We start from the raw sequence: 12,888 nt of genomic DNA, 5'->3' as shown, positions 1-12,888 counted from the left end.
TTAGACCATGTCGATCGTGCATGCTCCAGCAACACTCGCTCATGATTTATTCTTAGTGAGAAATCGCTCATCAAGCCTCTCACATGGGAGGTGGCATCGATGTTGGGGCAGTGTTCAGACTAATTCAGCCTCGCCTGGCTCTTTGAGAATGTGAACTGAAGAAGCAGCGATCTCTGCTGTTTGCACTGGTGCCAGTCATTTTCCTCCATCACATTGTGCTAACAATGCTAACGCCACACTAACATTTTCCATTAACATCGCAGACAAGCTTCGTGTCTGCAAGCCAACATCTTGTCTCGTCCATCAGTCCGTTTACATGCTGTTAAGTAACCTGGTGACGGTCGACTTTGCCCTGAATTTGAGAGGATAACGACATAAACGTGCTTTGCTAGGAAGACATCATCATCTGAATCCAGATATTTTTCAGAAACAAAACAGTTTTAAACTGCTGAATCGAATATTTCTTTAACATGTCCAGACAGACTGAAAACACATTGGAGTCTATTCTAATTGGGTTTGACCTGGTGTGTCTCAGTCTGACCTTTTGGTTCAATCATAACACAGTGTGAGTAAACCAAGACACCCCCTCCAACCCAGAAAAGGGTAAGGTGGAAGTACTTAATGTAAAAATATTTAATCTCGCATTAATTTTGAGTTTTTAAGTATTTATTTGAATAGTTTTTTCTTCCAGGATGTAATGTTTATGCAACAAATAAATTCAACAATTTTATAAAAACTACAATTTGATGCACAAATTTGTATTGATTAGGGATTTTGATCCCCACAGGGTCAAATTATATACCACATTAGCAGCTAACGCTAGCCCCGTGGGCCCCCACATTAGCAGCCAATTCTAGCCCCTTGGTCCCCCCACATGAGCAGCTAACGCTAGGATTGCAAGCCCCCACATTAGCAGCTAACGCTAGGCCCGTGGGCCCCCACATTAGCAGCTAACCCTAGACCCGTGGGCCCCCACATTAGCAGCTAACGCTAGGCCCGTGGGCCCCCACATTAGCAGCTAATGCTAGGCCCGTGGACCCCCACATTGGTAGCTAACGCTAGTCCTGTGGGCCCCCACATTGGCAGCCAACGCTAGTCCTGTGGGCCCCCACATTGGCAGCCAACGCTAGTCCTGTGGGCCCCCACATTGGCAGCCAACGCTAGTCCTGTGGGCCCCCACATTGGCAGCCAACGCTAGTCCTGTGGGCCCCCACATTGGCAGCCAACGCTAGGCTTGTGGGCCCCCACATTGGTAACTAACACTAGTCCTATGGGCCCCCACATTGGTAGCCAACGCTAGGCTCGTGGGCCCCTACATTAGCAGCCAACGCTAGGCTCGTGGGCCCCTACATTAGCAGCCAACGCTAGGCTCGTGGGCCCCTACATTGGCAGCCAACGTTAAGGTCGTGAATTCCAACATTAACAGCCAACACTAGGCCCGTAGCCTCCTACATTAGCAGCTAACACTAGGCGCATGTGCGCTACCATGTGTAACCAACACTGCATATGTTCAAAAGAACAGGAAGTGATAATGGACGGGTTAATGTAAATGATTTTTTTAGATATCATAATTCAGAAGAGGTTGTTACAATAATCAGATTGTCTAGTATCTGAAATGGATACATTTCTAATTAAATTTTAATCAAATCTATTCAGGAAATTAGTGATGATCTCCAATTCAGAAGAGGTTATTACAATAATCTGATGACTCTAGTATCTGAAATGGATAAATTTCTGATTAAATTTTAATCAAATCTATTCAGGAAATCAGTGATGATATCCAGTCCGTTTTAAAACATGGACACAACAGGATAATGATGCCAAGCAGACATGAAAGCTGGCTAATGTCAAATTTCTGCCCTAAAACCCTGAACTAAGCCTCTGAAAATTTGCGAGCTATGCTGAAGCGCTTCGGTCTGTGATTGGAAACCAACCAATTTAAATGGATTGTACTAATTCTGCAGAGAGCACTGGACAAATATACAGCTGGGCTTCTCTGTGATGGCCACAGAAAGCATCGGGTGCATGCAGAACATGCTGAAGGACATCCCGTGAAGTATTAAACGAGACATATTTTAGCTTCAGTCTGGAAAAACCATTAATAGATTAGAACTTGTGCATCAGGTTTGTGTTATTCACATCCTGGAAAGAGAAACTGTGACACTTACAGCGATGACACTGCTTCTCCCACCAACCAGGTTACTGAAGGGCATGTAAACACTGTCTTTGTGCATAATGTTTGACCACTAACACCCTAAACTTACCACATTGTTTCCATCAGGTTAATACAGCTTCTTCATCATCATCATCATCATGTCTCCTTTCACTAAACATGAACTCGAAATGTTTACGTGTTTTTTTTTAAAAAGTTTTATATAAAAGTCAGACAATACCTTTTCTACACGTCTTCACTGGAGACGCATCTATAACCCATGTAATTCCTATCAGTACAGATTTAAAGGTAAAAATGGGTAATTGTTGGTTAGTTTATATAAACATGTAGAAAATATGTAATTTAATTTGTTCGAGTTCAACCTAGTCTCAAATAAATTCCCTGTATTTAAAAAAAAATATATATAAAATTCATAAATGTCAACTTTTCCATGAATTTAAAAGTGAATAAAATGTCTAAAAGTATAATTTTATATTTATTTATTCACTAACTGGATTGTAAAGACTCTTGTTTAACCGTTAAAGTAAAAAAAAAAATCCAATTACAGATACAATTTAATTTATTTAATTAATTTGTATGGATCATCTAATTACAGAAACAGCTTTTGTTTCTGGATTTAATTGTTTAAAAGTTGATGTCAGAATAGTTGTACATGAAATATCAGGCTTTTCTCAAATAGTCAAAGCTGAATGTAGCTGCGTTTCCCTCACAATTTATTGTAGGACTGGGCGATATTATATATATCCTTGGATGATAGAAAATGTCTATAGTTTCATTTGAGACTACTGTTTACGGAACAATAAAGTGCTTTACTGCAGTATTTTACGTCAGTTTTATGCATCTTGACGTAAAATACTGCTGCCGTTGCCAAGAACATCTGACACATAACTGATGACTGACACAACATTGCACAAACAATTTTATATTGTTATGTATATCATTATGGGGATATATATAAGCTGTATCGGGATATAAGATTTTGGTCATATCGCCCAGTCCTATTTTATCGCATAATAAAAGCCATTTTTGTAAATTTTGACAAACAATAATTTCATCTGCAGGTGTTTCCATTGGATGGTGTTTAGCCTATAAGTCCCAGTTCTTGTAAAATTTCATCCAGCTGATGAGATTTCAACGAGAATTGCGACTTATGGAAGATATCCACGTAGCATTGTTTTGTGGTTTTATACTTGCTGTGGAGGATTTGCCACAGATTGTCAAAGCCCTTCTCTCTCATTTACCTCAGCATTTTGCTGTTGTTTGCTTCACACCACTTAACTGGAAATGAACTGGTCACATGACCTCACATCACATCCAGGGACATATAAATATGGAAAGAAAGGGTTTCCATGACACTTTTGTGATATACATCTATTCGGACACGTTTAAAAGACCACCTCAGGAGGGCGTAAAATCTTTTTAGTGATTTTTAAGTGTTTTTTCAAAATGCAGGCATTTCCATTAGTGTTTTTTTATTGAGATATTTAGGCTAAGTCTAAAACTTCTAAGATTATTGTCATAGATAGTATCAGTTAAAGTAGCTGTTGGCTTTACTTTTCTAGCTTATTATTTCCATGAACATAAAATAAAGTGACTACTGGCTTTAAATCCTGACATATAAGCAGAAACAGAAAGTTCAGGAGGTCTGAAAAACAAAATACCAAACTATGAAGCAAAAACAACCAAATAAAGTCAGAATAAATGGTAAATGAAATGAATAAACTGAAACATTAAAATTCAGAATCAAACTATTTTAAAAGTAAAAAAAATTAAAAATCTTGAGATAATTAACTCATGTTTAAACCTGCAGCTTCATGTCATGTTTAATATTTTAACTCCTGCAGGATTATTTTCTAAAATGTTTAATAGAATATCATGAACTTATCCATCAAATTAAGCTTGGCATCATTTTGTTTTGGGACGACGTGCGACGTCCAAACCCAACCTCGTCCCTCCAGTCTGCTCTCAGCTGCATTGTTTCATGTGTTCACCTCTCATTGCTTATTTTTTTTTTGTCTTGTATCCCATTCTGTTTGTCTGGCTCACCTTGACTGTGCACCAATGACCGTAACCATAAACTAGATGTACGTCCTTGGAAAGCGTGAGTTCTCAGGCTCCGCAGCCACGAAAGAAGGCGGAGTCCGTCCGGGAGGGCTCCAGGTGTACCAGCCCCTCGGGTCCTCTGCAGGTAGGAGCTGGGGGACAAAGAAATCCACTGGCTGCCAACATTTCAGCGGTAAAACTCTCATTAAATGTGGCTGGCTTTTTTTTCTACATGTGATGAGTTCATAAATGTTTGTTACTGGTCCAGCCATCGCCACTGGGGTTGCAGACTGGTCAGGTCTGGTGTTTAGACAGCTGACAGTACAGAGTTTAGTCAGTTCGCTTTGTTCAGACAACAGTTTTATCTGTTAAACAGCAAAATGCCGCAGCATTAAAATCACTGGGTTTTTTATAGAAGCTCCCTTCATGTCCATCGGGGGATGAAGATGACGACTCTGCGGGTTCTGTGGTCTCTGGTGGTTTATCATGTGACCTTCTTGGTGGGAACCTCATCGATGTGGGAGTATGCTTGGACTCGGATCTCAGGGTTTTACTGTCGGCTTGTTTTGTCAATTCAGGGAGGGATACAGTTTCCTGTTGGGGAGTCCGTTGCCATCAGTGGTGAAGGGGTGACTTCCAGTCTTCATTTAACATTTAATTTTACCTTGAGTTAGATGTTTGCCATCTTAGGTACTTCACAACTCAAATAGATTACAATTCAGGGTGCTACGATTCGATTATTAAACAATTATCAGGATTTTTACACATCTTTTTTCCAGTTCTGCTACCTTTATGCTAATTTATACTCCATTCAGTATCCAATTATTCAAGTAATCAAACAAATTAATCTCTACTATCTTTCATGTCGGGCCATAAATAAATAATTTATCAAACGTATTTTTCATGTTATGTTCATGTTTTTTTTACCAAGAATATACAGGAAAAATGTCTGAACAATAGTTATAAACATACTGTCGCCATCTTGGCAGCGTCACATGCGTCGTCTCTCCCGGAAAATACAAAGATGGGCAAAGAAGTAGACCTGAGAAGGGGGCTGTGCACCTGGGGGTGACTGACATCTAGCAAACTCTAGCTAACTGAGTTATTGTGGTGCTAACAGGAGCTAACCAGCAAACAGAGGTAAGCGAGATAAGCAAAGTCATAGAGTTAGCTGACTAATACCCGCGGTTGTTCTACTCTCTGCCTACTTGCAGCAGGATACTGGGTACCTGTCAATCAAAAGGACACACCCCTAATTATGTCAAATTTTAAGATTAAACTACTTTTAAACGGGCAAGTTAGAAAAAAATTCACTCTCCCCACAGTTGTCATGAAGGTAAACCTGACCTATTAAACCTAAAATGGATTTTTGAGCCAGGCTGTAAACATGTTTATTACTGCTGTGAAGTTGGTCTTTTTAACATGGGAGTCTATGGATTTGCTCTGTTTTAGAGCCCCTAGTGGATGAAGGGGGAACTGCAGTTTTATGCACTTCCACATAGGCTTCACTTTTAGCCTCCAGAAGTTGCTGCTTGGTTGCATTAAATCATAACGGACGTGATCTGAAATCTCATTTCCTCTAAAAGGGGTTGATATTTTTACTTATAACGACTAAACAGTCTGATCATGTTTATTGCATTCTGATGTTGATATCTGAATACGTTACGTTGTGTTTATACATGTTGTGCCTCGTTCATGCACAAGTGAGCTGCACTCCCACCAGCAGAGAGAGAGAGAGAGCGTGTTGGAAACTATCGCATCAGCCCGCTGTAAAACAGACAAAATTCTGGTTTTAGATCAGCTCTTATTTAATAGGAGTAGGTGGAGGAGCAGCAAGTGGAGGAGGAGCAGCAGGTGGAGGAATTTACCTGTTCAAGCACAGCTTAACAGTTGCTCTCGTTATTTCTGAGGTGTATTACTGCTGGAAATGGACATCTCTGAAACTAGCTAGCGAGCTAACTAGCTGTCTGTATACTCCTAGCGTGTCCCCATTCTTCGTCCTTGTCTCGCCCGAAATGATAAATATTTATCATGACATAATATTGATATGATAATGATAGCATAATTATGACAAGATTTAGTATGTTACATAAACAGCATTATCTTTTCCAAATAAATGAAATGGGGCAGCTAAATTTAAAACCAAAACTGAATTAAAAATTACACATTATTTTAGGTTTGCCTTTGTAATGTTAATTAAAACATGTCAGTAGGATGATCTAAATCTGAGATTAATGATTAATTAGCTTCTCAGCTGTGGATTTTTAAGTTTGCAGCCTTGTAAAAGGTTTTACTGTAAGGTTAGTTTAGCACGCTTAGCTTGGACTCGCTCTGAACTGCAGGGAAATAAAGTGTGGGACAGAAAATTCTTCATGGACAAACTAAACACAAGTTCAGAATACTGGTTAGCTTAATATTTACTCATTTTGGGTTTTATCCTGTAAACTGTTGATATTTTATGTTTTAGGTCTTTTTTTCTGTGACAGCGCATGTCTGGATAAACGGCATACATCAGGACAGGAAACGTCAGCCTTATCTGAACCCTGAGGAGCGTAGTTACTGTTTTCACCGGTTAGAGTCGCTCCACATCTGAATAAAACATCTGCTTCTGCGTATCAAATGTCCGTTTGTCGGCTCATCTTTCCTCGGGTGTTTGATGGGAAAACAATGCAGGTAATTTTACCGTCTCGGATCATATATGTGTGATCCTTCTGCTCAGATGTCCTCTCAACTCGTCCCAGTTGTCCACACATCTGAATTAGATCTGACTGGTTCTGGTCTCTGTTATATATTTTCATTTCCTTTTCATTCGCTGTGTGGTACATTTCATTGTAGTTCCAATCTTCCTGCGTTTGGTTTCATCGTTATTTTCTGTTTTCTTTTTTTGTTTTGTTTTGTTTTGTATGTTTTTTTTAAATCAGGAAAATAAAGTCATTGATGCTAATTGATTCTGGAGAGTTCTGCAAGTTTTTAATGATTTCTGAAGCTCATATTGAGGATAAAAACTAGGGGTGGGAAAATTGAATTGAAAAATCAGCAATCGGGATTTTTTTTTTGCTTCACAATTTTTTTTAAAAACAAATTTTATTTCCAAACAAATAAAAATAGTCAATAATAACATTTTTGTCATTTTTATTGTTTTTATTGATCTTTTTACTTGTCTTCTTGGGCATTATAGCAGCAGAATGATGGTCTGGCTACTAGGGCTGAGATATGCTTTTGTACCAATTTGATTCCGATTTTTTGGGTGCCGATTTAATTTAAATTGCAATTCTCACAATTCTTTGATATTGCTCATTTTTGTAGATTAAAAACAAAAAAAATGTACCAAACTCTTTTTTTGCTCGTCATTTTTCTTGGAAAAAACAGCCCAGAAGCCAGATCATCATTCTGCTGCTAGAATGCCCAAGAAGACAAGTAAAAATATCAATAAAAACAATAAAAATAACGAAAATTTTATTATGGATTATATTTATTTGTTTGGAAAAAAACCCCGATTTTTTTTGTTTAAAAAATCTACTTCAAAACTGTGAAGCAAAAAAAAAAATCCCGATATCAGATTTTTCGATTAGATTTTCCCACCCATACTGGCTACTGGATTGTTTTTTTTTTCTAACTGAATTGAACCCAATTGAAAAATGACGAGCAAAAAAAAAGTTTTGTACATTTATTTTGTTTTTAATCTACAAAAATGAGCATTATCAAAGAATTGTGAGAATCACAATTTAAATCGAATCGGCACCCAAAAAGTCGGAATGGAATGGAATCGGGACAAAAGCACATCGTCACAGCCCTAATAAAAACAGTATAACACTGAGTAACTGTGGTATGACCTGTCTGCCAGTGGTTTTAATGCTGTGGCTGACTGCGCTGCATTCAGGTGTTTCTTTAAATGCTGCGAAACTTCCACAGACTGAATCGCTTAGAGTGGGCGCTCCTGTGTGTATGTGTGTGTGTGTGTGTAAGTTGTGCATGTGCATGTTGAACTGACATCTTCCTGTGTGTGTTCTGCGTTTTAGGGCCCGGTGATATACGCCCAGCTGGATCACTCAGGCAGCAAAAACTCCTTCCATAAGATGGAACCGGTGGTCTACGCTGACATTCGTAAAAACTGAAGATGGGGACCAAAACCAATAAAAAATAAAGAAAAAAACACAGTAAAGTATGAAACCGCTATCCGCTGCTCTTGGGAAGGGTGGGAATATTTCAACAGGGACAGAAATGGTGCAGTTTATCGTTTTTTTCCTCCTTTTTTTCTTTTATTTTCTCCTCTAAAAGCATGAAGCTGTTGTATAATAATGTCTCTACATGCTTTGTTGTAAAGACAAAAAAAAAAAAAAAAACATGAAGAAAACACTCCAGCTGACACGTAATCGTATCAGCCTTGAACTTGTTCTCCAGTACAGGGATTAAAATAAAAAAAAAGAGATTGTCGTCATAGATATCATTCCAACTGTAAAATATTTAATTTATTAATTCTCGTAGTCTTGTGCCCACGGAAAGTAGAAGTTCTGCAGACTGTTGCACCAAGCGCGACTTCGCTATGAAACTAGTAAGTCTCCGCAGTCAGAAAATGGCCTAAAAGCCGGAGTTTCATCAGTGTGTCGGTATTTCACATCCAACAAGCTGCAGAGCCCCTTCCTCGAAATTCGAGCCTGTGCTGCACTGCTTCCACATCGTTCTGCTTTCCTTCTTCCTACTCTGTTCGACACGCCACTGTTCCACTTTCAGATGAAATCAGGTAAAAACGTCAGAAGTACGTCAAAGCACAATGACTGAAAGCTAAACCTGTGAATGGACTCGGCTCTTTCAGCGCGGTGGGAAACATTTTAGTGTGATGACAACTGTAATGGAAACGATGCAAAGCTTAAAAGATAACACTACAATATTTAACCATGTGGTTACACTTCTGTGGAGGTGCACGCAGCGAATGCTCCATTTAAAGCGTAAATTAGCTTTCATACGCACACATGTTCTTAGACAAGAAACAAGCAGTTTAAAAATAGCTGTTTTCTTCACCATTATTGTACGAGTTAAGCAACAGGGTACGATCAAGGTCAAAGATGTTCATTTGTGTAGAATATGAATAAACCGGTACATGTGTACTCTCAGACCCACGTTGAGGGAGAAAATCCAGACTGTATTTACTATATTTAACACTGAACTTTCAATAAAATCTCAAAATTATTTTTTTCTTCATAAAACTAAAATCATGTGACCAAACTGGCTAATTATTTAAAAAAAAAAAAAAGAAGTTAAGATCATTTAAGTTTAGTTCGGCTGGAAGATTTGAGCGAAACAGTGAATTTAAAAGTCCTTTTTTTTTTTTTTTTTTTTTTTTTTTTTTTTTTTTTTTAAATTCCGACACCTTAAAAAAACAACGTATCAAACCATTTTTGATACAGATTTTTTTTTGTATATTTAAAATATTTAAAAGATCCTCACATAAAATCCTCACCAGCCAAAATATTTTGTATATTTCATAACTCATGTTTTTCTTTCCACAAAACGGTGAAATCAAGTGATCAGATTTAATTTTCTTATAATTTAGATTATTTAAATAAGTTTTTTGTATTCAGACTGAAGTCGATGAAAAGATTTCATGCACAAAGGTTTTTTAAGCTGTTTTTATCGACTAATAAGCTGAAAGCAAAGTAAATAATTAATCAATCTCAAATATATTTATAAATGTTTAACACAGATCTTCACATAAGATCCATGCCACCTTTTTTTTATATAAAAATGGTGAAATCCTGTGATCACACTGATATTCGAAGGGTCAAAATAACATGAATAAAAACAGAGTTAATTTTGATTTAGTCCGAAGTTGATAAGATTTGATCCATAAAAGTAAAGAAAAATATTTTATTAGCAGTTTTTGTTTGGTTTTTTTTTTTGTCCACTGTGACCTGAGAGGAAAGTAAAGAATAAATCTGATATCTTTAAAAAAAACAAAACAAAACGATGAATCAAAACACATTTGTTACATATTTCTTGTGTATTTAAAAATTTAACACTTTAAACTGAATTCACACCATTTAATATTTACTCTGCAGCTCATTTTAAAATCTATTTATAAAAATGGTTAAATCGTGATCAAACTAACATTTGAAGGGTTAAAATAACGTTAATGACAATATATAGTTTAGATTCAGACTGAAGTCGTTAAATCGTAAAAATCACGTAGAAATCACGTAAAAATTACGTAAAAATCACGTAAAAAATGTCTTTTTTTTTTTTCTTTTCCTTTTTTCCTTTTTAATTATTCAGGATATTTTTGTCCACCAACGACCTGAAAGCTGAACCGGACGAGTCGATCATTGCAGCACAGTCTCAGACGGAACAACCCCTCCTCCGCAGATCAAAACTCGCTCTGATCTTTGGCTTTCAGGCTGATCGTTGACGTCATCGCCCTGCTGATGCAACGGCTCCACCTTGTGGCCGTTTGGTGCTAAGCAGGACCGAGTTGCGAACCTGCGACCCGCTGGTGCAGCGCTCTGCAGACGCGCATCCTTCATTAGTGATCTTGTTCCCTGTAAAGTCCTCTAACGTAGAGCTAGACCCCCCCCCCCCCCCCCCCCCCCTCGGTAACTCTGCATGCAGTCGTAATGAGATCTAGAAAATATCGCTGGTACTCTGCGGTCAGCTCGTTTTTACTCGGAAGCCGCCTGACGTCGTGTTACTGTGAATGCTTCAGCTCTCTGTGAACTTCTGGCATGTCGTTGTGGTACCTTTAAAGACATTTACCCCCCCTCCCCCTCCAACAAATTTCACCTCAGTGGAAACCGACACGTCTTTTCAGCCGACACGTAAACAGTCCTGTTCGCCATCGCTGCCTCCTTTTAATCACGTCATGTTCGCTTCATTATTACAAACACGATAAAAATCTTCCACTGAGGTGAAAATCTGTTTTTTTTAAAAACGGGGAAATGTCATTTAAGAAACAAAACACCATTTGCATGCGATTTACTAACACAGCAATCATTATAACAATAATAACTTTAAGTCTATGTATTATGTTTACCTTTTGTCACTAAAGGGCCACATATCAACAGTTATCAACTGCTATCAACGGTTTTTCCTCATGATTTTAAGCTTTAAGTGCATTCCTCTCATTTCTTTGTCTTAAAGCATTTTAAAGCCAAATTTCTGTTCCGGTTTGGTTACTTTGCGGAGTTCTGTTACAGGAAGATGTTTGTGTTGCAGTCACTCTGAAAGCCTCCATGTTGTGAGTCAGAATGCAGTAAATGTCCGCGCTGACGCGTGTTTGTGTTGTGCTGTTTACTGTTAGTCATTCCAGTGTTTCTGTGGCGACGCATGTTTTTCCACAGGTCGCCAAACTTCTTTAATGTTTCACTCGAGTCTTAATTCGTTTCGTTCGCAGCGCCCACGGGAAGAGTCGAGGTTTTTTTCTTTCGTAACGGTGTTCCTCGACCAGCAGCTTGTAAACAAACAAACAACTTTCTCTCCATGTTTCCTTTAAAACGACGAAACGGAGCTCAGATGCTGAAAAACATCCGCCGTGCGGCCGGATCCGGTCACATCGATGTCTTTTCAGATCGACCAGACACGGAAAACCTGCACATCCTCACGCTCCGGGACCAGATCCAGGATAGACCTCATCCGGGGAGTTGCATGTAAAATAACTAGGTTGTAACCATTTCCTGAACCTGGACCTACTGGGTTTATATAAACCTGGACCTGCTGGGTTTATATAAACCTGGACCTGCTGGGTTTATATAAACCTGGACCTGCTGGGTATGGGTAAACCTGGACCTGCTGGGTTTAGGTAAACCTGGACCTGCTGGGTTTATATAAACCTGGACCTGCTGGGTTTAGATGAAGGGGTGCTGTCATGCAGGCTGAAACTCGCCTGTATGAACCAGCAGACGTGGACCTGACAGGTTGCAGGTAGATGTCGGATCTGAGACGTTTCTCTCACAACTTGTTTGGATCGTGCAGCAAGTTTCTGTTTCTGAGGACGAATATTTAACCCCGAACGTCTTTCCGACTGAAGGAAACTGAAGACGTCTTCGGCTGTGTCCATGTTGACTCGACTCTGCAGGCGTCGTGCCGTCTTCCGCCTTCACTGTCAGACATTTTCTCCTCCGTTGTTTTTTCTGCTCAGCAGCGATGCATTTCTATGTCCTGACCGAACTAAAAAAAACGAGCCGGCAGCGTGACCCGGACAAGCCCCCACCTGCTGGTCGCTTCGCTCCTATCCGTGACGTGTTGCAGTGTTTTCGTGCTGTTTGTAGAAATCGTGATGTTGAATATAAATTATGAACGATTCCCGATTGGACGGAGCTCAAACGCAGCGTTCGGTGGTTCCAGTGAACGCGGGACGAGTCCTAAAAGTTTAGTGCTCGGTGTATTTTCGATGGTAAATAGTTGTGTGTTCTTTGCGAATTGTTTGATATGTTATGTAAAATCTGCACTATGTCGGAGACAACAAATGCTCTGTGGTTCTGTTTTTGTTTTGTTTTGGTTCATCTCTGAATGATCTTGGCCTGTTTGACGTCTTTAAAACTGGAATGTTGTACATTTAGTGCCTTTACATTTCATCAGCTAACTTGAACATCTGCTCGAAATCAAAAAGATAAGATTCCCATTTATTTTCCTTTTATTGTATGTATTTTTTTATACACATAATATCGCCTCTGTATCCATCC

At 38.9% G+C, this 12,888-nt stretch overlaps 1 protein-coding gene across 2 annotated transcripts in view; it reads left to right on the top strand.

Moving 5' to 3' along the window:
- mpzl1l (myelin protein zero-like 1 like) overlaps positions 1-9,473 on the top strand; it is a 31,787-nt gene extending 22,314 nt beyond the window's left edge. The window contains exons 5-6 of one of the 2 annotated variants that reach the window (XM_079247081.1): positions 4,256-4,361; positions 8,236-9,473. In XM_079247081.1, coding sequence (XP_079103207.1) covers positions 4,256-4,361; positions 8,236-8,331 — 202 coding nt within the window. In that variant the 3' untranslated portion in view covers positions 8,332-9,473. Of the gene's footprint in view, positions 1-4,255; positions 4,410-8,235 lie in introns of both variants that reach the window. The other variant, XM_079247080.1, reaches the window with a different exon arrangement.
- The last annotated feature ends 3,415 nt before the right edge of the window (positions 9,474-12,888 follow it).

The sequence above is a fragment of the Telmatherina bonti genome (genome assembly GCF_933228915.1).
Source record: "Telmatherina bonti genome assembly, chromosome: 10".
In the NCBI taxonomy this organism is placed as follows: Eukaryota; Metazoa; Chordata; class Actinopteri; order Atheriniformes; family Telmatherinidae; genus Telmatherina; species Telmatherina bonti.
This window is presented reverse-complemented; position numbering and strand designations above follow the sequence as displayed.